The following is a 27,886-nucleotide window of genomic DNA, read 5'->3' as shown; positions in this document are numbered from 1 at the left end:
GATTGTTTCAAGTAATTCTGATTTTATTACAAACCAAAACACTTCACATTCAACGGCACCTCAGGTACACAGGATAATCGCTCTTGGGGAAAAAGAATATCAAACCCAAACCTGAACACCTTAAATAGGTATCAGTAGAGTGGTAGCTCAGTTAGGCTTTTCCACGTGAGATCCCGAAGTTGAGAGCATGCAACGTCCCACCTGCTTTCGCTGTTAGGTTGTTTATGGGACATTATTTCAGCATTATACGTTGGCAATGGAAGCTATTTGATGAAGACTTCATTGCCTAGTAAGCCATGCCAAGCTGCATTTGAAAAGAACCATCTTCATCATCCAATTGTATTTTCAAATACAAATGTTTTGTACTGAAGTCATACAGTGAATCATCTGATGTGACGGGGTTTGGGGAGCGTGTGTGTGTAGTAACTTGTTGCACCTCATCATTGCTTCGTTGGTCAACTGCGTAGGTTGCCGCTACCGCGGTAAGCTGAGAGGATAAGGCCCCACGAACAGGAGGGAGGAAGGGCTGAAGTGTGTCCTTTGGGCAGTTGGTCGTGCTCTTCACTTGTTCCCTTTTGTGAAAGAACGTCGGGGTACTGGGCGTCTCTTTATTTATGATCTGAAAGGCTGCTCCAGTTGTAACATCCAGCCCTTCCAACAAGCTGGAGCAACGAAGACTTAAACCGAGGGATTATATATAAGTTCACAATTGCAAATCCAGTGGCAAGCAGATGAAGCTTATTGGTTTGTACAGTGCCCTCGTGCTGTGATATGTGCTAATATCACATAAAAGTAACAACTGTTGAGGAGCTTCCCTGCAATGTCCTTTTCCATCCTTTATCACAATTAAGTTAAAAAGACTGGACCACTGCAAGCTCTATTTTTATACCCTGGGGCATGTGCTATCTCTTTTGAAAGCTGACACTGTTTTAGGAAGGAGTACAAGAAGGGAGGGGACTGCGTTTCTACACCCCTGTACTCACACAAAGTCAAAGCGTGACTACCAGTACGTGCCGCTCTTCTGTCCTTATTCTGTGTCACTGTCAGAATAAAAGTACCGTAATTCTCTTTTTAGTTACAAAAGGTGTTAGAAATGAATGCCCATTCACATTTAAAGATTAGCTTACATGGCATATGAGTCTTTCCAGCGCTACGTGGCAGCATAATTCTGACAACAGCAGTGTTAAACAGTGGAGTCAAAAGGAAACCAGACAAAGAAATGTCAGTATTCATACAATTTAACAAAGCTCCCTACTTGTTTTTACAAAAAAAAAAAGGCCCAGAAGATTTTAAATAAAAAGGAAAGGTCCTTCATTCAACACTGTTAAAATCTTTCAGCGCTGTCAAAGTGACTTCAAAGCTTCTCCACATCTGCCTGCTCCAGCCGAAGCGCTGATGTCTGTCCTCAGGCTTTTGTGATGTACCCTTCTCTGATAAGGAAGTCATAGATTTTCCTGGTTTTGTTCACATCGATCTTGATGAGTGCTCTAGCCTGCGCTAGTCTCAGGCCTCCTTGTTTGTTACACTCGTTCACTAAAGCAGCTTTATATTCTAAATAGGCTCCAGGGACCAACCTCACCATCTGACAGAGCTGGAAGACAAAAGGTGAAGTTAATAAACACTAACACTCGTCATGCTCTTTCATTCTGTGATCCCTGTTGGGGGAGTAACATTGTGAATATTTTTCCGAAAACATTTTAAATGTTGGTTTGTGGATTTTTTTTTTTGTACGGGGGAGGCATAGCGTAATTGCATTATGAGCTGTTTCGATCCACAGGTAGGGAGGGGAGGAGCTTGCTGGCTGCTGCATTCAAAAACATTCCTGACTAAAAAATAAACTAGGAGGATGAAAGCAAGCTCTCGGCTCACAGGAGCGTAACTATGAGTGTGTCCTGTGTGGGCGTTGTTCTCTACAAACCAAGGAAAGTACACATGCCAGAGACTTGCAACCAGCAATTCAGCATGCTGGACGAGAGCCAGGGAGGGCATCTGTCTATTAATCCCCTGCAGACTAAGTCTTTAATACCTTTCTACAAAAGCAGCTATGCACACAACTCCTGCCCCCTCCGGAAGTCTAGGATGGAAACTGTGCAGGAAGGCATTACGTGTTTGGAAGTTTGGTGAAAGGAATTGCTTTCGAAAGCCCCTGTGCTCTGCTGTTAGGTTGCAATGCTCCTATTTAGCTTCCAAATAGCAGCCGCCTTCTAGATGGTGCTCTGTATTGCTCCCAATGGAGATACTGGCTGTCTCCTCCTTTTAATAAGGAAATGCTTAATGATTGTTCCTCAGTGATAGGAAATTGCAGAATTCAGAGGAACTCAGACTTTATGTCTCAGCTGATGAGGAAATCAGATTCCCCATATACACTAATGTCCTAGTCACAATTATTTATATGCTGAATGGAGCCAGAAATGCCATGTTCCATGGTGAATCTGTGATCTGATTTTCAATGCTGCCATCTCCAGTGAAGGGGAAACAGCTTCCACACAGAAGGAAAAGTCTGAAATACATCCGTGTTTCACATACACTGAAATCTGCCTTGTGGACAATCTAAGGACAGATTATGACTTCTATTAAAAAAAAAAAAATCTTTTATTTCAATAGTTTTCTAGTGTTGCCTTTCGCTGAATTAGAGGACAGGCCTTTACTGGGCTGCAGATGAACCTGAGCCATAAATACACGGCAGGCCCCTCGCTGCGTTGTTTACCTCTCCTGGGGGTTGCTGCATGGGTTGCAGTCCTATTTCTGTCTGCTCTGTTGATCTTCCCTGGGCCCCTGATTGCTTTAGGTGACTGTGCAGAGCACTCTATATGGGACTGCAAACTTGCAACACCAACCCATGGCTTAAAGAAAGCCCGATTCCATTCTCTGCCCCGCGTGCGATATACGCACTGTGAAGCAGAAATACGGAAAAAACATGAAAAGAACAATGTATTGTCATCGCCTCCATGGTTCACATTAGTGTTGCAGTGAAAAACCTACCATAACTGGTTGACGTTTGGCTGTGAGATATTTGTAGTATGGAAAGAGTTCCACTATTCAGGTTTAGTGATCTATTCAGTGAAGCCCTTGACAAAATCCTCTGCCAGTTTTAAAACCATTGTTCATTAAGAAAAAAGAACCCTTCTGCTCACCCCAGTCTCACAACGGCAGAAAAGGTTGTCGTACTCTGGCTGTTATAATAGCATATAATAGCACCTTGGCACGCTCCACCTTTCTTTGCTAAATAAGCTAACTTCCTGCAGCTATGTTGTACGTATACTACAGTAACTGAAATTAAGAAGCCAACTGGAAAACCTGGATGATTTTTTTGTGAGCAGGAAAGAGTAGCCAGGCACATAGCTGTGGTGATATTCACAGCACCTGAGACAGATGGCGTGAGCACACCTGCGCTGTGAAGATAAAGTTTTATAGAGATTATCTTCCATTCCTTTCTCACCTCCTTCTCCTTCTCATTAAGTTTCTCTGTCCCTGGGAGACCTGTGAGGTTCAGTGGTGGGGCACTCCGTCTACCTGTGGAGACAAGACAGGAAAACACTGAAGAATGAGCAGTTTGGTGGTGGCTGTTCCTTAGGTTTGTTATCACAGAAGGCAATTAAATCCCCGTGATGTTAACCCAGTATGAAACAAGTGTTTATAGTCAGGGTTATTTAGGGCTTAACACAAAAACTGCACTGATTTGATAAAAGGTACGATTTTGCAACTGACATAGTTAAGCACTGTGAATACTTGCGTGAGGATTCTTATGCTGTTGATCCTGGCTCACTGGCTATTAGGAGGAACGGGAAGATGACGGCTTTCTGTCAAATTGGCACTGGCTGTGGTTAAGCTGGGCTGTACCTCCTGACTAAACCGACTCTTCCAGCGGGGGTCAGGGAGGTCAGTGCTGCATGGAGGGTGTGCCCCGGGTGTGCGCAGCGTGCAGGACTAACTCCCAGCAGGTGTGAAACCAGCACCTTGCAAGCATGCTGAGATATTTATTGGTGGGATTAGCAGCCAATTTCCCTGGCATTACTGACAACTTCATGAAGCAGGGTTTTCTTTAAATGCCTTTAGATATGATGCAGATATTGTAAAGCAAACGCAGCTTGTGGATTTATTTTTGTCTGTTATGATAAACAGTACTGAAAAATATTAAAAGGTAGTCTGATAGTTCTCACTTTTGCTATTGTTTATAAATTTGCTGAACTTTAACTATGCAGCCTAAACTTTCACGAGGGCCATCTACTTGCAGGCTTTTTTTTTTCCTAATAGTATTTTTAACTTCCAGAGCTCAGAACAAAGCTAGGGTTATTTATTTACATTTTTAGAAAGCCTATTGCCCCTGGGCTGAGGGTTGCATATTTAGCACTGTTAGAGAGAGACAGATCTCTCTATCCCAGGACAGACTTCCCAAATTTGGCAAAGTGATGAGATCTCAGGAAATCTGCAGCTCCATTTTCCCAAGGACTGTGCTGGCCGCTGCTCCAGACCCTGCCCTGTCGGGGTCCTACCTCTGGGACTGGGGAGTCTCTCTTTTTCTCCTGTGCCTCTGTAGGAGGCAGATGGGACCCTGTCTGGGTGAGGGGAGCCTGATCAGAGAGAGAACTGAGGGACTAGAAAGAAGCTGGAGTAGTGAGTCTCTGGTAGATGTAGAGGAAGTTACTTCCCAGCTTGCTCCCTCTTTCTACAGCCTGGAACAAGCATGCTATGATGAGACGTGACAGAATTCGGTTTTACCCCCTTAAAAGCCTAGGAAATAACACACATGCACACGAACTACATTAAAGACAACATATTAAGGCAGCAAAATCAAGATCTCAAAATCTAGAAGTTAAGCAACATTAATTTGCTCTCTTGTATATTCAGTATGATACAGCCTTTAATTATATAGACACGTGGCAGTTTTTTCCGCAGTATCCTTGCCTTATTCAGTATTCAGGATGTTTGCTTAATTACTAACTATATGGTATTTTGTTTGGGTTTTGTTCAACATGTGATACTGGTTGTAAACACTGCGTGCTATCTGAGTTCCATAGGCAAAACAATTCATGTTCTCTTGGCCTCTTCTCCCTCATTGATCACCGAATACTTGACAATTAATTTAATCCTTCATACTAGCCCTTCAGGGATACTGCCCCCATTTCATGGATTCTGGATGCCCAGGCTGAGATACCCGATGTTATCTTCTCTCCAAAACACCAGACCTTAGCTGTCACTAAATATGTTTAAAACATAATGCGTATTGACTTCTGCAATGACTAATTGCTTAGTATTCTGACCCAAATTTCCAGGGCTCCTGGCAGAAATGAGGAAGAACACATAGACTCAGCGGCCACCTCTGAGAAGTTTGGTTGAAGCGGTTTATTAGCGTCCGGATAGAACTGGAGAGCTAGAAGCCGGTTTTCCCTGGCAGCATTTAATAGCCTTATAGTAAAACTTTATCCTAGTCTCATTTATTGCATGCCATCCTGTGACCGCAACAAATGAGGATGGGATTTCATAGGTCTTGTTCATGAGGGCTTTGACTGATCCCTGCGTCTATCCTTACTGGGCACTGAAAGAAGTAGGGGTCCTCTTGGTGGAAAAAGCATAATGTGTGATTAAAGAATTAAAGAATACAAAAGCATATTCATAGAAAAACAGAACTGAACTTGCACAGGCAACCTGTATAATCTCATTCAGTCACTCAGGAGCGCTTGATGCTGCAACCACTGCCTGCTTCTCGGGCAACTGTTTTTTCGTGTTCTTCCCTTGCAAAGCCGCTTTCTGTCAGGTTCATATTGCTACGGTGTGTGTGCTATACAGCTTCATTAAAAACTGGATTAACTTTATCTTTTAAAGCTAAAATTTTATTCTCATGTGAAAATTATTTTTTCCTGCCTTGTTGATGTAGCTTTAGGATGGGTTTTCCATCTGTGTCCAGAAAAACCTAGAAATGCAGCAAAAACCCCTACAGGATTTGCATGTGGAATGAGTTGCAGATTGAGGTAATGTTGACTTGAGCAGTGCTTAACCGTGAGGCTTGAGGACTGATGCTTTTGCACTGAAGCAAAAGAGTCACTCTCCAGCTGGCTGTCAGAATGGTATTACTGATGTATGGCTGGCTTTTTATCACAGACCATTGTCTAAGAGTTACCTGAATTTGAAGGAACTGGTACCGTGGGACTCAGGCCGGAATCACTGAAAAGAAAGGAAATTTTCAGATTGCCTCCATGTGTTTTTTTTTAAAGAATAACTGCATATATTGGCCCAGGAACTACCTTTCCCCCAACTTCCAATTATTATACAATTCAACTTGCATAACTCAGGCCCTGATCTGAAATCAACAGGATTTCTAAAAGTTTAGCACTCCCAGATTAAAGACCATGTCTGAAACCTGTTTTTTTAAAAAAAAAGGGGGCAGTGGGGACAATAAAAAAATTCAGTGGTGACTGACTGGGGAAATGACAAATCATCTTCTCAGACGGTGTGGCATACAGGATGCACTTCCTTTGCATTGCAGCTTGCTCCTTAAATGCTTGTGCAGGGTGACTACACATTAATAATGCTGCTACATCTAAAATCATCTGAAACACTTCAAGTGTTATCTGTGCCCTTGCTAATATCCATAAAGACCTCAGTTCCCTCCCTGACTTTATTAACAGCAGTTAAATTCCTGAAATATAAAATACGGAAAACTGAGATTTTGAGCGCCCTTAATAGTCACTTCCTTGTCTGCACTTCAACAAGTGCTATTATTGTTATCCACAGTTTCTTGCGCTTCTGAGTTTTGGGGACTGTTCCTACTGTAATAAACTGGGAATGCATTTGTTATTACCAGACAGAAAAATGTGATGCACCTGACTAAAGCATAGAAAGAAGAATTTCGGTGAAGAAAAATTTCTTCATCGAAAGGGTTGTCAGGCTCTGGAACAGTTGAGTCACCATCCCTGGAGGTATTTAAAAGATGGGTAGATGTGGTTTAGTGGTGGGCTTGGTGGTGTTAGGTTTACGGTTGGACTCGATGGTCTTAAAGGTCTTTTCCAACCTAAAAGATTCTGATTCTATACGTATGTAAAATGTACAGTCTTACTGTAACCGTACATATCGGCTTGCCGACTGAGCCACTGCTGGCAGGCACTGCTGTCCTGGATGTACTGCAGGACTTCAGAAAGCATAGTGCGCTTTAGGCGTTCCTCGTCTCTCGTCTTCTTAAGGTGATCATATGTTCTGGCACCTACGGCAAACAGATACCACGTTCTCAGCAGCTGCCTTGGTCAAAATTTTCAGACTGTTGTTTTTATACTTGGGGAAGTATGTGAGAAACTGTTCTCTAGCTCTGGACCAGACTCTGCTATTATCCCTCATGACAACTACTTGGCATCAGAATATATCCGATTCCACCCTGCACCCCTCCCCCCATTAATTTCGGGCCACAAACAAACAAAAAAGGTTTCCATGATCTAATTCCAGGATAAAATAGGCTATTTCGTTTATGCAGGGGTCTTAGTCCTCTCTCCAGATATCACACTTGTTGATAGCCGGTGAAAGCATCCACAGGTAAAGCATTGGAGACCATTGGTCCGTGACACGTATTTTTTTGTTTCTGGATCTTTTGCAAAGTGGTGACTAAAGAAGAGCTCTGCTAGAGAGCGTGTTCTCCAAGCTGATGGCTCAAACTAGCTTTAAAAAGCACAGCTGGACTGAAGCATTACTGCTAAAGCCTTGTTCAGTTAAAGAGCTAGGCAAATGCATTTCAAAAATAAGTGTCTTTTTATTCAATCCATCATAAATGTTGTAAAATCATCCTTCCACACCTTGATGAATGGGAATGGGCTGAATAATGCATCAGGTACTTACTACAGAAATTGGTGATTCCTGCTGCTCTGTATTCTTGTAGTCGCTTTATTTCCCTCCGCAGCTCAAATTCCACTGTTTTACCCCAACAGTAAGCAGAAGGGAAATGCAAAAAACAAACGTGGGTCAGTGGGGGTGGCAGTGAACTGTGGTATACGTAGCTATTCCTTATTTGTCTGCACAGTTCAGCCAGAAGTACCCAGAACCACAGACAGGGTAAACCTCTCTGTACAGGTCTGTATCACATCTCAAACTCGCTGTGTCCTAACACTTCTTGGTCACAGATTTAAGCTGGTTTCCAGCATTAGTGCGGTCAGAAAAGTTATTTTACCTTTATGCTTTTGACAGTTCCTTTGCCATACCTTGGAAAAGGCAAACAATAATAACATAGGATTTCTGGAAGGCATTTCAGTAGGTTTGAAAAACTACTCCATCCAGGCTCCTTATAGCATCTAATATTGTCTTTGAAGTACAATTTTCATACCTGGACTTTCCCAAATTTTGCCTTGCAGGCAACTCTTTTTCTGCAGTAAGACTGAATACCCATGTTTCTTTTGCTCAGAGATATTTACTGCCTATAGGTTTTATCAGCTGGCTTCCAGGCATTGATTGGCTTTACAGTGAGCAAGTTTGCTTGTCTCGAATTTGTTTACTCATACTACTCAGGAGATCTGTATGATGTGCGTACTTGACTATCGGGTTAACTCGAGGACTTCGCTGTCGCTACAACAAAACTAGGTTCCAGGACTAGCACTTACATGTGGGAGTCATGATTTTGCAAGATCATAGTTTTGGTATTTCACACAGGGTGTCCTGAAAATACAGTTGCAACTGTTTAAATGCTTTGTTCCTTCTAATGAGCAACAATTTTCCCAGTTTAAGTCACGGAATTAAGCAGAATGTAATGACTCGTACTGGAATTTGACTAAATGCATGCTATGATTATGCATAAAGACTTGAGATGATTTGGTGATGGAACAATGCCTTTCCCTTTAAGGTAAGGGACATAATGACAGCTGTACTATATAATTATGTACACACGTAATAGTTTAACAGGTATCTTTCAAAGAATTCACAATTTGCTACCAGTTCCTGATCTCTCAGTACAGACATAAATTTTAGGGATTTTGTTCTTTTGGTGATACAGAGTCCCAGTAAACCAATAGAGGTCTTTTGATAAGAAAATACTACTTCTAACACATGACCAGAATGTTCAGTCAACTGAGAAATCAAACAAAGAACTTGGACACAGTTTAGTGGGAAAAAAATACTTGCGGCTCATTTAATGTATCAAACCACAAATGTATTTGTTTTTCTGAGGTAGGTAGATGGGGGAGGAGGAGAAAAACAGCCTCCTGCCCTCCGGGAGAGGTATATATTTAGGAAGGATTGTAGATGATGCAACCCGTAATTATGCCTATTGAGGAACATATATGCTAAAATCCTCAAAATACTTACACGCATGGCTTTCAATGAACTTATCATGCTCTACCGGTCCAAGAATTCGTGCAAACCGTCGCATTGTTTCATAAAGGTCTTGAACCTCCTTTGGATATCGCCTTTCCAAAACTAGAGGGGGGAAAAAGTGACACACCTTATCGCTCCTACTGTGAGAAGAAAATAAATTCAGCGGAACCTGAAGCAACTACCGACCTCTGTGAACTACCCAAAGATTTGGTACATTTCTTGGCCATTTTGGTGTTACAGCTACAAATTGCTGAGTAAAATGCAACAAAATTATACAGCCCTTAAAATTTTAAAAGCATAAAGGATGATATTTAAATGTTGTTTGATCATTTCTTAGAACAGTGAGATGCACTTAAAAGGTCTAGATTTCACCTTCGCCCTTCTCCCTACTCAGTGGAGCCCAAAATGCTCCTGAAGAGCAATTCCAAGGCAATAACCAAAACACTGAGCTGGGAGTAGTTAGAACCAGCAGGCTGGAAACAGTCGGGGTGGGAAATCTGCTGGAATTCAGACCATGTGAATATGGTCCAGTATGAATAAATCACACTGGTGCACTGGGAATAGTGAACATGCGAAGTTTTGCTTCCCAAGTAGAGGCCACTTTAAAGTTAAGCAGTTACACCTGATACTCACTCTGAAATTTTCTGAGATTGATTAGGCCATGATCTCGTATAATTCTGTAATTGAGAGCAAAATGGTATTAATAAAAGGGATTAACTTGTGTGTTACCTTACAAATAGAAAGGCTTCAGAAGAAACTTTAATTTAGACCATCAGAGGGGTCTAAAACTAAACACACATGAAATTCCCATATCCCTTGAGCTGGCTAGCTGGGGAACATGATGTAGTGATGCAGCACGGCTTTAATCGGGGTAAATTTGGGATAGCGGTGTGCTTTAGTCCAACCCTGACAGCCCTAAGCACAAAGGGAGCTACAGTCACTTTAAAGGCTTGAAATTGCTTCTTTAGGCACAGATTTTGCATCTACAGTGTCTTATAACTTGTCCCTCCAAAACTGTGGGTAAAGGAATGTCTCATGAAGCATGATTTCCAGCTTCAGAGAGAGACAAATGTCCTTCTACTAGAGCAAGGGTGAGGGGTGGACTGTAAATTTCACCACTGGGAGCAGGATGAAGGAATTTTTCCATGACAGCTTAGATTTGAAGAGGAGGAAAATGATTTAGGTAACTCATAAGTTTGAAATGCTCCTGACAGGATCAGGGAAATGAGCAGAGTAAAAAGGCAGGTAAGATATTTACAAGTGCATGACAAATACATTTGTCACAGGTTTCAGCAAATGTCATGTGGTCATTGCTATGTGGCGATTCGATAAACACCCGACTTTTGCAAATGATAAGAGATACTACAAAGCTGGGCTCGTCAAGGTCAGGTTGGAATTTGTTCTATAAAATCCATTACATTTTCTTTAGTATGTATAAAAGAGTATTCCTGTCCCGTGCCTTTCTGAGAATGCCATCAGCATTTTTATGTCATTTTCCAGGGTTTTGTCCCATCCTGCTGTAGAAACTTCACAAAAACTGATACCAATTTGAGTTATGTAACTGAGCCTTATGGCACTTTCTTTTAGTATGACATGATTTATCATAATGGAAATTATACCACATAAATATTTTTTATTTATGAATTATAAAGAACCAGGTCAATACATATCAACTCTTACCTGTCATTCAGCGGAACTATGCTGTATTATGAGGAGACGGAATGGAGGAGTCTTACTCCAAATTACTAATTCTTCCAGCAGGAAGTAATACAGCATGATATAATTTTAAATATTGAACGAAGTATTTGAAAGTTATAAAAAAATTGAATTTAATGACTAGATTGAGTCATTCTAAAAAGCTGTCAAATGAACTGAATAAATTATTCAAACTCACGTCAGCAATACAGTTATCTTCATTACACGTTGTGGAAAACTAACTTATGGACCACTAAGAATTAAAAATAATGATGCAAACGTTTCTGTGGAGAAAGTGGCGGTCTAGCAGTCAGTCACAGGCAGGCAGCTTCCCCCCCCCCCCCCAAGCAGAAAATGAATTATGTGCACTCCATCGGCATTACATACGGAGCAAAAAGAACACAGTTGTGCCTCTTTTTTTCTGGTTCCTAGCCCTGGATCTGTGACCAGTTTCACAGATAGTATTTCAGTTTCTCATTCTGCAAAGTGGCTCTGTGATCTCATCAGGTGTGTTAGAAGCTTAGTTCTTTACGTATAACTGGATTTGGGATAGCAACATGAAGAGCACTGCTTACGTGACTTTCATGCACTAAAAAGGACTGGAAAACAGGCTTTTCACAATTAATGACTTGTTTTGAGAGTTTAAAGGAGAGTTGTGGTGTGTAGAGGTTCTTTGTTAACCATGTGTACAAATAAGTATCAGGGTCTGTTAATCTGTGTTTTCTGGGCTGGTACCATTGCTAAAGCCAGGGGCCTGGTCTTAATCTGTGTACAGAAGCAGAACCACACATCCCCAGATGAAGCCTGTCATGCAAATCTCATAGCAGAAGGTCTCCATGCATGGGAATTGTCTGGAAGAATGCTACAGGAAATCAATTATGTTTAGTATTAGGACAACACTGGGAACCAAAACATGGTAATGAAGCAAAGGAACACAGTTATTGCCTGAAAACTCACTTTTTTCTTCTCTGTCTTTCCTTTAACCTGGAATGATAGATGTCTACAACTGCAATCTTCAGAGCTGCAAAATAATAATAAAAAAAGATTACAGAATACATAAGTAATCACTGTACTGGGGTAATTTTCAAGCCTTTATGTTCATGGAAGTCTGAAATGGTCACTCTGCTTTGCTGTTGTAAAAATCCTGTGGCAATTTTCCAGGGGCATAAACTCACCAGAGGTTAACCTCCTGGAGACTGTACACGCTACCTGTAGAAGCTTTCTTTTGCCTACTCCTTCCAAATACATTATTGCCTGTAAATATGAACCCGGGTAGATCCTGAGAACTCTTTTCCTCTTCTTTCTTGGACTGTTTTACTATTAGCACTTATATGTTCCTCCATACACAGAATTGTTAAATATTCCTTCTCCTGAAAAGCAAACTTATCAGATGTAAGGATCTGAGGTATCATCTTTGGACAAAGGCTCCTTTGCACAGAACAAGGAACTCCAAAAAAATAGAAAGACACAATTCTGAACTGTGAGATTCAGAGTAGCCTCTGCTACAGTTATTAAAAACATCTACAAGATTTTAGCTTGTTAAATTCTAAACTTATCTGTCTGCCAGGCGAACAAAAAGAATAGTTCACGACAATGGGAAGCAGCACAGGAAAAAGCCATGCTCATTAGAAATCATATCCTCTTCAAAATCAAATCTGTCTGGCTGATCCACTTGGAGATCCCTCAGCTTCTTTTTCCTGTAACCATTAGGTTCAACTTTTTTGGAAAATTCTTGAAAGAAAAGATAGGGAGACCCCTATCAGCTTCCCTTCCCTCATTTTGTTAAATAATGCAAAAATTCTAGGTCATTAAATAGGCGTAGAGTTGGCTGATGTCTTGGTTGGCTTTTTTTCCTTTATGTTAATCATTTCAATATGCTCTCAGAAAGAGGAGGCTTAAGACTTGACAGTGGGTTTACAGGCTGTAGAGACAATATGCAGCTCTTTGAAACTAAGGAAGAGCACGTCCCCTTTCAGCCCACTGTGCTGTGTAACAGGGTGGCCGCTGTTTGTGACAGAATCCAGAACCCACTCCTCTCTGTGTAGTTACATGAAAAGAGCAAAACTGATACAGGCAGTTTATTGATTGCACTCTCTGACAAATAATTAATACTGCAATTAAGAAAGAATTGTGGTTATGTGACTATTTTAAAATAGGTATTTATATGTAAACACCAGGAAGCCCCTGGCCTCTCGGCAACTCATCTGTGCGGTCCTCTGGGTAATAAAATTTCTTATGAACAGGGACAGATAAAGCCCAAAGGCTGTGTGTATTAGCACAGGAGCCAACAGTTTTGAGTTACACTGCTGATCCTGTATTAGCAAAAAAGCCTTCAATTTATACAAAACTGATTTGGTGTTATTCTAGGAGCAAAAGATAACGTATGAAGATAGGAGGGATGGTACAATATTCTTACTTCTTTTCACAAATTTCTTGCAAAACCAGAGCGTTCAAGAATCATCATGTATTTTCATAAAGAGGTATTTGACTTTCCTAATTTAAGAACAAGCACGGGTAGCAAATTCTCCTTCTTGCTTAAATGTGGGGATGAGAATTGGGAAATGCAGCAAGTTAAACATGAATGAAATATATTACTAAGGGTTGGAATTGGTGCTAATTTATGGAAAATATTTTTATATTTTTGAACCCTCTGCAAGCTAAGCTAACATGTTATTTTCTGGGGTTTGTGTGGGCAGAACTTAATAAGTACATGCAGAAACCGTGTTGGAGAACCTCTATAAATATCACAAGTAATTATGCACCTATAACCATTGCATTTTGATGCTTTCACCTGAGAGCACAATATTCTGAAAGAAATTATGGTCAGCTGGGGAGCGGAAGGAATGTTCATGAGAACAAGTGAAGGGGAAAAATGGAGCTTCTGCTTACAGAAAAATTAGTATTTGCTGCCACATACACTTTTGGAGGGGCTTTTGTTTTTAATAGACATACTCACACAGGAACAGCCGATTACAAAACCTGGAATGCATGAATAACTCAGACTACTATACTGTTACATGCTGCATTGAAATGAGAGAAGAGATGCTGTACGAATGAGAATGATTTGCCTGCGCTTTTCCCCATGGATTATGCTAGGGAGGCAGTTGTTTGTACTGGCAACTTAAGATAATCCAACCTGACACTCTGTTCAAAGTGTCCATTTTGGGAACTGATAAGGTTCTTTGAGATGGTCACAGGAGCTTTGAAGGATCCAGTGATAGGCAGAAATTCAAGGCTCCTTTCTTCATTCCAAAAAAATCAAAATATTTTGGTTTCTCAAGAGTGTACCCAAAACAGTTTCTTTACTTTTCATTCCTCTTCAGCCTCATTTGGTCTGCAGAAACTTTTTTGAACACTAATGAGTGAGACCTTTGTTTCATGCTAGCTAACCTCTGTTTGGCATGCAAGGCCCAAATAATGGGAAGAATGCAAACTAATCAAAGTAAACAGGCTGTGTATCCAGTGTGTGCCTTGGTTGGTACAAACTTAATGGCTACAGCCCAAATTTACCCTCCCTAGAGGAACGCAGGACGCTAGGCAAACAGGGTATCTGCCTTCAGAGCATGTCAGGGCTTTCCACAAGAGAATAAACATCGTGTAATATTTAGAAGGACATTGACTGCCTTGTATCTTATAAAATGAAATTTCACTACTGTACAGCCAGAATTGCAGTCTATTTCCACTCACTTCTGAACTTGTGGTTTCAGCAATTATGTTCCAGTGTTAGAAGTGAAAATCATTTACATGAGAAGGAAAGGGGAGAAAAAAGCCTGGAAAAAGATAAACTACTAATGTTATAATTCAGTCTGATGAAAACTTGTAATTCATGAAATATTCAAGCACTCTGGGCTGAATTAGATTTGTAACTAGTTGTTTCTTTTGATATGTCCATTACATTTTTGTTTAACTGCAATATATCTTTGTATGCACTTATTATATTGCAAGTACTGAATAAAATTTAACAGTTCAATAAGTTAATTGAAGTATGAGAGATTTCATACAATCTCACTAATATCAAAAAATGACTGAACAATGCCTGTGACCTCCTGTGTGGTGGGAGGAGCTGGTGAGTCAGCAGGTACAGGCTTCTGTGTTCCTCATAAAAGGCTGCCTGGGAGTCTTTCCACCTTGTATTAAATCACACTTTTTCTTGTGGGAATACTGAGAACTTGCTTAGAGCGACACAGGAAAATGTAACAGGGAAAATGCAATGATATCAGGAAACAGAGGTCAAGCAGCTTAGATCTGGGACTTTGTATACAACTATTTTTACAGAATTTTTAAGAAAAGCAATGTGAAGGAAAGGGAAAGAAGGGGGACTTCCGTTCCAACGAAAGCATCAAATATTCCTGTGTTATGTGCAATCTAGATATTGCAGCACTGATCTGCGACTTGTGAAACAAAAGAAAGAGAGACCATAGAAATTATTCTGGTCGGTGTGTTTTCAGGGTCTAGCTTGAGTAACTTTCAGGAAATGGAATATAAAAGTAGTTTTTAAAAATTAATCTTGAACCCAGTGATGTTTAATGTACGGCAGGAAAACAAAATGAGGATTTTTTCATAAACCTGATAATCTGTGCTGCAAAACCCCATTTGGGCTTCTCTGGGCTATAAAATGTGTTAAAACCCTGGTTTACATCTTTACCTTTAAAAAAAAAAGTTTGCTGTTTGGCCAGCCAAAATTTGTCTCAAGCAGGTGTGGAAGGCAGCCACCGGGCTGCTTTTCATGGACATTGCTCTAAGATCTAGTGTAAGAAGTTTGCCAGTGGGCAGGGCTGGGGAAGAGAGGCATGTCAGAGCCACTGCCTGGAAGTAGTGGGACAGGCACCCTTGGGAGAGATTACAAGAACCTGGGCCTCCAGGGCTGCTTCACAACCTTCTCTGCCTGTTAACTAGGAAGTACAAAGGTTCTTAAACCATCCAAATGCCTGTCCCTGCCTTCAGATCCAAGCGTTGAGCCATTTTCTATGGTATGAAATCCTACAATTAGGTTGCAAAATATTCTCAAGCAATCAAGCGCAGGCCAGCATCTGAGATCTTTAGAACTGCAGGACAGGGAGGATGTGGCTCCTTCATTTTTTTGTATTAACTTGGAGAGAGGAAAGACCTAATTCCAAAGTTTTTTAGAAAATAATTCTTTCTCATGTAAAAGAAAAACAGCTGGCTAGACCCTGGGACTTCATATTTTAGAGGCATTCTCTCTCACGTGGGCAGATCTAGGACAGCTGTGGGAAGGAAGATGGCCAGAGTTCCTGAGCTAAGAGATCGAAAATGTAGTTGGTCACGCTCCATAACCTCTGCCAAGCAGTTTTCACAGGGAAAATGCCTGACATTCTATACTAAATACCGAAGACAACTGAAGAATAGACCAGAGAACATCCAATGAAATTATCAGGCAAAAGATTTGACAGACAGAAGGAAGTATTTTTTCACACAACACATAATTAAATTGTAGAACTCCTAACTCAATTGTGGAACTCACTGCTACAGGATGTTATGGGGGCAAAAGTACAAATATATATAGTTCTAACAGTAGTTAGCTAAGTTCATGGAGAACAGGTCCTTTGGTCAAAATGGTCTGAGCACAACCTATGGCTCAAGAAGTCCCTAAACTTATCACTGCAGGAAATGTGGAAGATATGCCAGGAAAAGTATCTGCCTATACTTACCTTTTCTTACATTCTTCTGCTGTGCATCTGCTATGGGGTACTAACAGGACACTGAGCTAGACGGACCAAAGGGTCTGGCCCTGCATAGCTTTATGATACTCTGAAGAGATGAGGAAAGCTGATCTTTGCATTCAGATTGACAATTTGAACAGGAGGCTGGTAGGAGCTATCTTACCTGAAGGCTGAACTGTGCAGTGGAGAAGGACAGGTGTGAGGGGTGTGGAAGACAGTGCTCGAAAAACAACTTGAATGAATATTAAGCTATCAATGAATGAACAGAAGCAGGAGGTTATTTTGCTTTTTCCATTTACCAGCACTCAGAATAGGACATTGAAGCGAGAAAATATATCTTTTAATAGTAACAAAAAAGAAACAGTAGAGAGATGGCATGATGAATGTGATATGTCCACAAGCCAGTCCCCCTTTCAATAAACATTAAAAGGAAGAGAGACTGCCATAGGAGTCTTAGACGTTTTTTGAGCCAAGGGAGTTTGCATTCCTTAAAGCTCTGTGTACACTGCTACATTTCAAGCCGATTTTTTAAGTTTGGAAAGACTGTCTGTACGTAACAGGATTTGTCTGTCTCCAAGGAATGCTAAGGCTTTAGCTTAGAACTGCCTGACGTAGATGGGAGAATTCTGAAGCATAAACACGGTACTTTTAAACACTATATGTACTTATAAACGTGGAGAAAAGTACGATCTTTTCTTCTCTGTGGATTAAAACATCATTTTATTAATTCCTGTTATTTAGGATTATTAAGGCAGCTACGTTCACAGAAACTCAGTAGCAGTAATTGGAGTCGTACAACCACCACCCCCTTCACAACAAAAAAAGTTGTCACATACAGCTAATGCTACTGTATCTCACTGTGCGCGCTTAACGCATGAAAAACCAACAACCTCAAGAGTAGAACAATTTCAATGTATTACAGTCTTAAACAACATACTTCCTTGCTGCCTCTATTAATAGCTATGCTGATAGCAAATATCCTAAACTAAAGAGGTTAGAGTAACTGACAGATCTCCTAAGAAACTAGATACAGTAGAGGAAAGGGGTATTAGCAACAAAGAAAAAAGTGTTCCTCTTTCTGAACCAGAACAGAAGTTTTGCCTTGCTACGATGCACACAAACATCATGTAGATGGAAAGAACATATTTCAGATGGGGAGGGGAAGTAATATGAAGGCATTGATGTTTCTGTTTTTTAATAGGCCTATAGGTCTGTTTATTCAAACACTGATGTACTGCTAACTGTTTCCAGACAAATTGCTATTTCAGGTAATTTTCTTCTACTTTGGTAAATTTCTCTAGAGTTTATCCTGGATATATATACTGGACATAATTTATGTATTCCTAAAGAGATGCCTACTACTGGTGGAGACTATTTGATTTCAGTCATGTTCTACTTTATAACTGGCTACATTTCAGTAGTGAGTGAAGTGCATTATTCTAAGTACCGTTTGAATGTCAGTTGATTAAGAGCTTTAAAAAGAGATTTGAAAGTGAGGACTATAGATATGCCAGCGTTTAAATCCCAGTTCACGGAAGTGAGATCATTAAAAATCTATGTTCACTTTTAAAAAAGTGAGTAGAGAAAGAGAAACCCAGTGAAATGGTGTGCAGGCGCTCCGAAACACTGTTTTCAGACAATGTACAAAAATACGGGACTTACCATGCAAGATGTCTGAATCATCTTCTACAAAATCAATATCTCTCAAATCCCATTCAGCATAGTTGTCAAACTCCTGTTCAGAGGTGATTAATAAATTGTCACTAACTAGCACTTAAAAAGTGGTATCAAGTTTCAGTACACACAGAAGTACTGAAAACAGGTATTTACTCATACACAGTTGTACCAGGTTCCATCTTTGAGCAACAGACATCACAGGGAAGCTTTAACTAGGGAATGGATAACATGCACCCCCATGGCTGCAACTGGAACAGGATGCTGTGATAGGATAATGAGAATTAATCAGGTAATCTCCATGACTCCCACGCTGTGGTGGAAATTCTGCTCAAATGTACAAAAACAATGAGCCCCTATATGGCCAAATTCATCACTTCATGTACAGGAGCTTGTTTTGCAACAGGAATTGGGGCCCTGGGCCCTCAGCTAGAAACACCGAAAACAATGCAGGTCTTTCAAGTCATCTTTGGATCAGGCTCATATGTGCTTCTCTAAGGCAAATGAAATAGAAGCATGCTGAAGCTGACCCCTTTTGCTAAGCATCTAATTCACAACATCTAGTCCGCTTACATAAGAGCCATTCATTACTGGACATCTGGTGGTAGCGGCGTGCCTTACAGCCCGTGTACACAAAGCCAGTGACTCACAGGCTGCCTGCTAGCAGCTGTGTAGGCCTGCAGCGCCACCTCTGTAGCTAAATCCTTGGTTTAATCACTGTCCTGTCCTCTCTTCTAATGCTTTTTATATGAAGAGTACCTACAGGCAGGGGCAAACTAGTGTGTGTTTGCTGATCTTGCATTCAGTAGCAAATTTAAAATAATGGGAGAAGAGAGAGTCTTACCTCAACAAAGTCAGCTCTTGCTGGCATGTACCCAGCCATATCCCTGGAGAGCAAGGAATCAAAAGTAGGCCGTGGGGGATCATCAGCAGCTGAAAAGATAAAGGGTTTTAGTTGTTGTGGAGGGCTTGGGGTCATTTTTTTCGCACAAAATGATCCATAAATAGGTGTTTCTTTTGCAGGAAAAGTGGGAATAATTAGTTGAAGAAAAACACCAATTGGACTTTTATTCAGCATTATATTCAGAAAAAGACTTGAGTTCTTCCAGAGAAAAATGCAGTAGTCTGAGATCTTCATAGTAATCTCAAAAGTCAAACACACAAATTCAAGGTAATAAATAGGTTATAAAACGTAAACTCTACATTTCAGAGCTCAGTATCCCCCCAGTAAACCTCTGCAGATCACTCGGTCTCAGCGTGCAGGTTCTTTTAGTTAATAGCAACAGGGGTGTTAAATCTGCCACCTCTGGGTGCCATTTACAGAGAGCTGCAATTAAAGCTGTACAGCCTTTCCCAGCTGAGGAGCCCAGTGTTTCACAGACGATAATGGACCAAGGCTCACAACACACTTGTGAAGGAGCTAGGCATTTTAAGTCCCATGCTACAGATAAAGCAAGCTGAGGCACAGAGAATTTGTCTCGGCACAGGTCACATGAAAAAATCAGTGACAGCCAGGAACAGAACCAAAACTGTCCGGTTCCTACTGCTTTAGCTCTAATCACTTTATTGTGAAATTTAGACCTCCAGATACCAAGCACTCTTTTTACCCAGCCATTCTTGGGAGCTTTATAATGGAACAGCTGCTAGACTGGGGGAATTCGAAAGATGTCAAATTTAAGGAAACCCAGAAATTTGTTACATCACTGAGATTTAACATACATTTTTTTAAAAGGCAGTTTTAAAGAGAGAGGTGTGAAATCAGCATAGTTTAAAAGGCGTGATTTTATAATAAATCATGTCAGCAGTTAGGCCCGGTACACAGTGGATAATCAGATGAAATATTTTAAAGGTAGAGATCCCTTCTCAGGTAACATTGCTACACAGGGACTGGACAAGAGAAGTGTCCACCCCAGCATCAGGGCGAGAACTCACTGGTATTTACCTTGAAGGACACACTGTTGTATCGTGCCACGTGTGAAGTAGCTTTGAGGCAGCTTGTCCTTTAAATGAATATGCACACCCAGGGTTTTGCTGTGGTGATTTTTGTGAGTGACCATTTCCACTGGCTGTGCAGGAACTTCTGGTTTTGAGAACCTGATGTTTGTATCAGACCATGCAATTTCCTCTCTTTTCCCACTGAACTGGTAGTCTTGTTTATTTGACACACCAATGATTTAATACAGTGTGAAGAAAACCCTACTACTAACATTATGCAAGTTAGCCATCAGAACGAGATCTACTTTTGGGAATGAAAGCAAACTGCATGTGTGGTGCATGCCTTTCTCCAAAGGCTGCTCATTCCAGTTTTGGAAGAGCAGAGACCTTGTGGGGAACCTCCCTGCATGTCCTAGTGGGCAGGAGATACTCACGGTGGAAAGGAATGGCTGTTTCGTTGTGCTGTGCCTCTTCCGCCTGCTTCAGGTTCAGTAACGTAGATGCAAACAAGGGATTGTTGATAAAGTGTTTCATATAATGTTTCTCACACTCCTCCTTGGATTTTGTACACATCTGGTTGGCTACGTCCTGCCTGAAGTGGGGAGAGGGGGAGGCTTAATATGAAGAACACAGAAATGTTGAGGGTTTTTTCTTTCTCTACTGGGAAAAGATAATCTGGGGCAAGAGACTGATCACATTGTGTGCAGGGCACTGATCTGTGATGATGTCTGAATTCACATTTTGCGTACTAATACTGAGCCAATGCTTATACATTTGATGCTGTTCTAGGGAGCACTTCTTTGGTGGTCATGAGCCATGTAATTCACTGTCTGTAGAGGACAAACTCCCTGGCTGATGGAATGTACTGAATCTTCTCCAGGTTTGAAAATTCAGTGTTGTTATTTGAGAGCTTTTTATACATTTTACTAACTTCAGATAATGGTAAACTCTAAGTCCGGAATTGCATTCTGCTTCTCAAGTTTCTCCTGTGGTTTTAACTGGATAGTGGCTTCCCCTTTCGTGTAGCGATGTTAAACAGGTTTTTTTAAAACACCGAAACAGTTGTACCAAACATATTCTAGAAATCTTTGCAAAACTGTCTTGGAAAAGTGGTTGGCTAGAAACATGAAGTATTTTGTCTTAACAAAATGGCTGTGTCAGTTGAGGACTTAAAGGAAAAAAAACAACCAGAAAAAAAAAATCCACCAGCAGCAATCATTTTAATTTTTGTTAAACTAAAAACTGGATGCAAGGGATTCCAGGAAGTCAGTTTTTCCTTTATTTGCTAAAGGCTGAAAAAAGCCAAGTGTTTAAGGAAAAAGTCCAGATTACTTGTATTACTAAGTAGGGTAAAAATGTACTAGACAGCATACTTGCAGAACATAACTGCAATCACTTTTCAGTCTTAATTATGACAGCAATGTACACATGAGACCTCACAGTTCTGTTTCAGTGAAGCCTGGAGTTCTATACTTTTAATACAGCTATTTTTCCATGACGGAGAAGAGAGAGAACTCATGACTACAGATCTCCTTTATTTACAAATGCATAAAAATCCTGTAGTAACTACAGAAATTAACTTAACAGAATATCGTGTAAAATATTAAATATATCCAGTGCTCTATCTGAAACATGACAGAGAAGCAGGAAACCTCCAAAAATTACAGGACCCAGCTAGTCAACTGTAAGCAAACCGAAACCACACAAGAAATTCGATAGTTGGTTTTCACACAGGAGTAAACCGAGGCACAGAAAATCTTGTGCAATAGCTGAGCTCCTTCAAAACCTAGTGACTCTAATGCAAACTGAGGGAACTTTGTACTTCACTGGAGGTTCCCTGCATCTCACAAGAAGCCTTTAACAATTTTTTGTATATCTAACAGCAGATTTGAAAACAGAATCCAATACCCCAGTCTTCCACTTTAGCTGCTGAACTAGTGTCTCACCCACAACAAGTCATGGAACATTCAATGTGCACTGACGTACTCAACAATAAGATCCAGTGAAATGAAAGGAAAAACTACCCATCATTCACTGAAGTTGGCTGAACCACTAAATTCTCACCAGTTTCCAAATCCACAGTCCATCACAGCTTCTAGCAGTGCCATTTCCTCTTGAGCTGTCCAGTTAGGATCCAAGACAGGGAAATCGGAAGTCTAGAGAAGAAAAAAGCATGAAGAGCAAAGTTGTTCTAAATGACGGGGCAACATAGTACATAATACTGGTAGTTTAAAACTCTTGCTGTGTCCCAGGGAACCTGATCAAATAATTGTTGAATTATTTAGGGCATTGGGTCATCAACTACCATAAAAACTAATTCGTCACTACAGATCTCCTGATATACTGTTACAGGTTGTAGCTAGCAGCTGTAATGCCACAATGTTATGCTATGAAACACAATAAAAATTACTGAAGACTTTTAAAATTAATAATTTGGGGGAAGAAAAAACAAGAATAGAGAAACACAAGTTGATTCACATGGTTGAAGAATTGGAAGTCTAGTGAGATGCATTGTGCTATCCAGGCACAATAAAAAAATGTAGCTTTAAATGTCTCCACTCTTTCATGATGTTCCAGGTGGGTATTTTTCTTTGCTCTCAAGGAAGACTTTTCGTTTTTTTAAAAAAGCCTCTGAATCAAAGAACCGTATCACTTAACTTTTCAACGTAATATTAGTAAGCGAGGGTCTAACTCCTGGGAAGTTAGGAAAGCTCAAGATTGAGTAGGTGTTATCTAGAAGGAATACTTACCATTATCTCGTAAGTGTGATCACTTTGATGTTTCTTGTATTCAAATCCTCGTGTGAAACACTGTAGAACAAAAGATTAGCATTATGTTAGTCACTTACTTCTGCCTTGAAAACATTTTAACTGGTCCCTATTTTCCTTTTATTCTCTGACCACCGCGTATCCAAAACTGACCACCTGGTATGCTGAAAAAAGATATTCAATTTTTCTGATTTCATTTTAGAAAAAACATAAAATGGTATAAAAATCTTTGTTAAAATTGTATTAAATCTGTCTTGGTATCTAACTTGTCTTTTGCACCGAGGCATAACTCCTGTGAATCAATGTATTTTTTTAGTTGAGTATTTATGGCAAAGTTAGGCAGCTGAAAGAAGCCTGGTGGTACATTTTAAAGCGGATCATTCAAGGAAGAGAGCACAGAGAATTTCTTAAGTACTGAAAACATTTTCCCTTTAATCTTGGTTTTCTGTTTAAAAAGCACCAGCATAGTTTGCAGCTATTTTCAACAGTTAAATTTCTGGGTTTTTAAGTACAGGTAAATGAACAAAACCACACACAATATAAAATACGGTTTTGTGTATTTTGTACAAATGTAGGCACAAGGCCAGGATCCTTTTTTCAGTTTTAGAGGTTATTGTCATTTTGTAATCATAAATAATGCAAACTTATTTAATAATTAAAACTAGCAGCACTTTCTGTGGTTATCAGATCACACACATAATTTTTAAAGAACTATATCTGGTCACTAACAATTATTGTGAATATTGCAAACTTTCCCAAGTTTTCTTTTCCATTTGGAAGGAAAAAGCAACGTGTGGTGACAAGGAAAGGGTGTTTCTTGATGGCTTTTTTTTTCCATGCCCTAAAAAAATGACAGAAGCGATACCTCTCCAGACATGCAGCTGCATGCTCCGTTACACAGTCAGGCTGACTGCATGTCTTTAGGTAGCTTTGGCTGCCTTCACAAAGGTCTCCTTCAGCTGCTCATGCCTCAATACTTCAGTCTCCAACATTTTCTTTGTTATTTCCCTGTCCCTGAGCAAATAAGTGTGTTGATACAAGTTTACAGAGACCAGTTATTAATGTGTTTATGGAACAGCTTGGCACCAGACAGGCCTTTGATGACTTTCTCAAAGAAATTAATGCCTTTGCTTTTATCCTTGCACTCACCTGCAAACACAGGAGAAAGGGAGGAGGCCCACACTCAGCACACTTAACGTAGGGCTCTGTGAGGTACGAAGAGCAACCTCGGCATGGAGGCTTATCAAAAGGGTCATCTGTGAAGCCAAAAGTAAATCTCATGCAACACAAGCAAGGCACTGGTTTTGCAATCACCTACATTCATTTGTGCCCAGTAATTTTAGGTGAACTCAACTGTCTATAACCTCTTTCCTGCTGCAGCTTCTCCAAATACCTGTTAAAAGTTCTTTGTCAGCTAGAGTTGCAAGAGAGATGTTGGTACCGCATCCCTGCTAGACCTGATACACTGAGGGGTAAACTTAAACTTGTGCAGTGGACTCAAAAATCTTCTCTGTGGCAGCCTCCTGGTACGACTCAGCAGTGCTGTTGAGCTGTACTAGTGTCTGCTTTGATCCAGCACCCATGCTCATGCTCTGCACCGAAGACCAGACCCAAGACCTTATTTGTGGAGAATACTGCACAGACAGCTGCAGCCTCCCATCTGTCTACCTCAAGTCATACTCGTAAAGCATATTGCCGTGGTGGCAAAGGCATCAACAAGATTTTTCTGTAACCTGTCCAGACCTCAGACTCTGCTCAGATTGCTGAACAAGGAATGAAACACTGCTCCGCAAGTTCTTCTTATTTTGTTTGTTGCAAAGTAGTCAAAATAAATAGACTGCCAAGTTATATGCGACATTTTTACAAGAAAATGGATTTGAACTAGCCCACCTATGAAATGTAGATTAAAAACCAGACCCAAATTCCCACGGAATCATTCATGTACTCACGCTCTTGAGAATTTGATCAAAGAAGTGACCCTGTGGACCAAATATTGCTAGTTTTCTGTCTCTCTCCCTCAGCTGGCTGGTAATGTCTTTAACCAATGGCAAACACTTCCCAGATGTCACCTTATGGTACTTACTACTGAAGGAGGCCAGGCGCTCCATTCCCCTCCCTCGGTGGTGTTCTTACTCCTCTGACTAAAACTCGTCTTGCCTAAAAGCCCGTAGTGTGAGCCTTGCCCCGACCAGTATGTCCAAAAGGGTATTCTCTCCCTGCAGATGTCTCTCATGCAGCCCTCGCAGACGAGATCCTCCCAGAGTGTCCTGAACACAGAAGCAAAGGGCTGTCAGCTGCCTTCATAACAGGGACCACTCGACATGGCTGAGAGTCTGTTTTCTGCGTAGGAGAAGAAATCAGAAGTGGAGACTCCGCATAAGAAAAGATGAGAAGTGATGGGGATATAAGCCAATCCTGAACTGAGGCTTTCAGTGGGCATGTACGTGCTGAGCAGAGAGTTATGAACCGTTGTTGTGCAAGAAAGTGTTTTGCACCTCCAAAAAGCACTGGGAAGGGAACAAACAGGTTAGAGGTGGCATGGACACAGAGGTCCAAAAATCTACCACACTGATGTCAACTACATTCTCAGCATTGATTGTGTGGCAGCTGTTATGAACAGGCCTGATTCACCAGCACCTGTATGGTGAGGTTCTACACTGCTGTCCACCACCAGGGAATTGAGTTGCTTTTCATTGTGGGATCTCTAACATGTCTCACTTTTACAGGGCATTTTTGCTGGGAATGGCTCAGACTTCTCACTTACTGAAATGAATGTTTCTCTTTCTAGACTTTTCTCCTCCATGCACCACGTGAGGAGGCACAGTCCTGCATCCAGGGATGCCACTGAAGCTGTGCAGCCCCTCCGTGCAGATGGCAGCTGCTTCCACCCCAGCTACACATCTCTGCACCTCTGCTTGGATCCTCAGGCAACCAAGAGCAACTTCCAGGCTGGACTTTTTACCCCGTGGCTGTAAGTGACACTGCACAGCCGCCTCTGGGCACTCACTTCACTCTGTGAATGGCAAACCACTGTAGTGCTGTCTACAGTGCTGCTTGAACCCACCAGTGCAGTGCCAGCCCCAAGCGGAGCAGCACAGGCCATTTCTGCAACAGTCCCGTGCCCTCCCCCTATATCCCATTCCCCAGTCCCCACCCCATTCCCCCATATTCCACTCCCCATAGCCCCGCTCCCGCTATATCCCAATCCCCAATGCCCATAACCCCACTCCCACTATACCCCACTCCCCACATCCCAGGACCCGTCCAGCCCTGGCGGACCCTTCTCCCCATCACCGCCAGGAGGCGCCCTCCGCCCCGCCAGGCCCCGCCCCCGGCCAGGCCCCGCCCCCGGCGAGCACAAGCGCGGCCCCTGAGGCGGGTGCGGGAACCGCGCGGTCCCGGCATCCCGTTTCCCCCTCTCTCCCTCCCCGCCATGCTGCCGCCTGCCCGGACACCGCCCTCCCCGCTTCCCCCGCCCCGGAACCGGTTCCTCCCCGCTATGGTACGGTCCCGACTTGCCGCGGCCGGGCCGGGCCGGGCCGGGGCGGCGCGCCGATCGCGCCCCCGCCGCCTCTCACCTCACAGGCGGGCGCGGCGGGCAGGCCCCGCGCGCCACGGGTTTCCGCGGCTGCGCCGTGCGCGTGCGCCAGCCGGTGCGTGCTCGCCCCCGCGTGGGCCCCGTGCGCGCCGCCGTGCCCGCCCCGCCCCTGGGCGGGTCTGTGGGCGCCCGTCCCGGCCGCGGGGCTGCGGTGCGTGGGGACCCGCGGGGGAGCGTGCGCGGGGGGAGGGAGCGTGTCGGAGCGCCGGAGGAGGTGGGTGAGGTGCAGCGTGCCCCCATCGCCCACCCGTCCCGCGGCTGGTGCCCCTCAGCACCCCTCGCCTTCGAGGCCTTGCGCTGCGGGGTGTGAGGGAGAGGCCTCGACGGCCTCGGCTCGCCCTCGCGTGCAGATGCACCGGGAGGAACTGAGGCTCCTTCCCGTACCAGTTAATAAACCCAGCTTCCAGATGGCCCCTGCCAATGAAACCATCTTTTTGCGTTCATCCTTGAAGTTTCTGAGGCAGCGAAGGCAAATCTTGGCTGACTTTCACTTGAGAAAGGGCTCTCCAGTCCCTTCGCTGCCTGCCTGCAGGCAATATCCTTCTCGTGGCCATCTCCTGTCTACGCTGTGGATGTCCTTGTGAACTAGGCACGCATGTGGGCTTGGGCTTGTTGAGAACATCGAGTCAGAGGGCTTTGAACAGGGTTTAATGAGTCTTGCATTGCATAATGCATTCCCTAAAGCTGGGGAATGATTTAGCTAGTTGCTTTGTTTAAAATAGTCATTTGTGTTTGTGTTAGATGGTCTGCACTGCCAACCTGGCACAGTGGCAAGATGTACCCCACGGTATCTCTTGTCACCTCTGTGGTAGCCTTGTGTTGTGTTGTGTTCTTGTGGGGGCATGGTACTCATTCAAAGCCTGGTGCAATTGTAACAGCAACGCTGACAATTAAAATGTGGTTTAACGCAGATATTAAGTAGATTCTCTGTATGTTTATGGTGCCCTGGTGCTGGCAAAGGTAACTGGTATTTCATGGATTTCAAATACTTGCTTATGCTTGGGTTCTGTTCTTGCAGTAAACTTGACCTGCCTGGAACACCCCTGATGGCCAGGGCTGCGTCTGCCCAGCATAGCTGAGTGACCCCGTACCCCATACCTCTTCTGCAAAACCCTCCTGTTTCTGTGCAACATTTCTTATGTTCTTTTAAGATACTGATTTTGTGGGAAATTCTTCTGGTGCACCTTAGAGCATACATGATGTTGATTTAGATGAACAGGACCTGCATCACTGGGGGGACGTGGTATTTG

General features: G+C 42.2%; 1 protein-coding gene across 3 annotated transcripts; it reads right to left on the bottom strand.

Moving 5' to 3' along the window:
• Nucleotides 1-1,222: 1,222 nt before the first annotated feature.
• On the bottom strand, nt 1,223-26,711 carry TADA2A (transcriptional adaptor 2A). Of its 3 annotated transcripts, XM_075113155.1 has the most exons (17): nt 26,617-26,676; nt 25,803-26,051; nt 25,122-25,305; nt 24,188-24,294; nt 23,021-23,080; nt 22,335-22,426; nt 20,705-20,862; nt 19,180-19,268; nt 18,324-18,396; nt 11,938-12,001; nt 9,919-9,962; nt 9,277-9,387; nt 7,822-7,893; nt 7,066-7,198; nt 6,119-6,162; nt 3,440-3,513; nt 1,223-1,591 (listed from the first exon to the last, which is right to left on the bottom strand). In XM_075113155.1, the coding sequence occupies exons 3-17, from the start codon at nt 25,144-25,146 to the stop codon at nt 1,406-1,408; spliced, it is 1,332 nt and encodes a 443-aa protein (XP_074969256.1). In that variant the 5' UTR covers nt 25,147-25,305; nt 25,803-26,051; nt 26,617-26,676; the 3' UTR covers nt 1,223-1,405. The 3 variants fall into 3 exon arrangements, with proteins under 3 accessions (XP_074969256.1, XP_074969255.1, XP_074969254.1); XM_075113154.1 differs by lacking the exon at nt 25,803-26,051 and having other exon boundaries at nt 26,617-26,711; XM_075113153.1 differs by lacking the exon at nt 25,803-26,051 and having other exon boundaries at nt 25,122-25,378; nt 26,617-26,696.
• Between the last annotated feature and the right edge of the window lie 1,175 nt (nt 26,712-27,886).

Source organism: Phalacrocorax aristotelis, chromosome 18, assembly GCF_949628215.1.
Source record: "Phalacrocorax aristotelis chromosome 18, bGulAri2.1, whole genome shotgun sequence".
NCBI lineage: Eukaryota > Metazoa > Chordata > Aves > Suliformes > Phalacrocoracidae > Phalacrocorax > Phalacrocorax aristotelis.
Note: the sequence above shows the minus strand (reverse complement) of the source record. Positions and strands in the feature narration are given on the sequence as shown.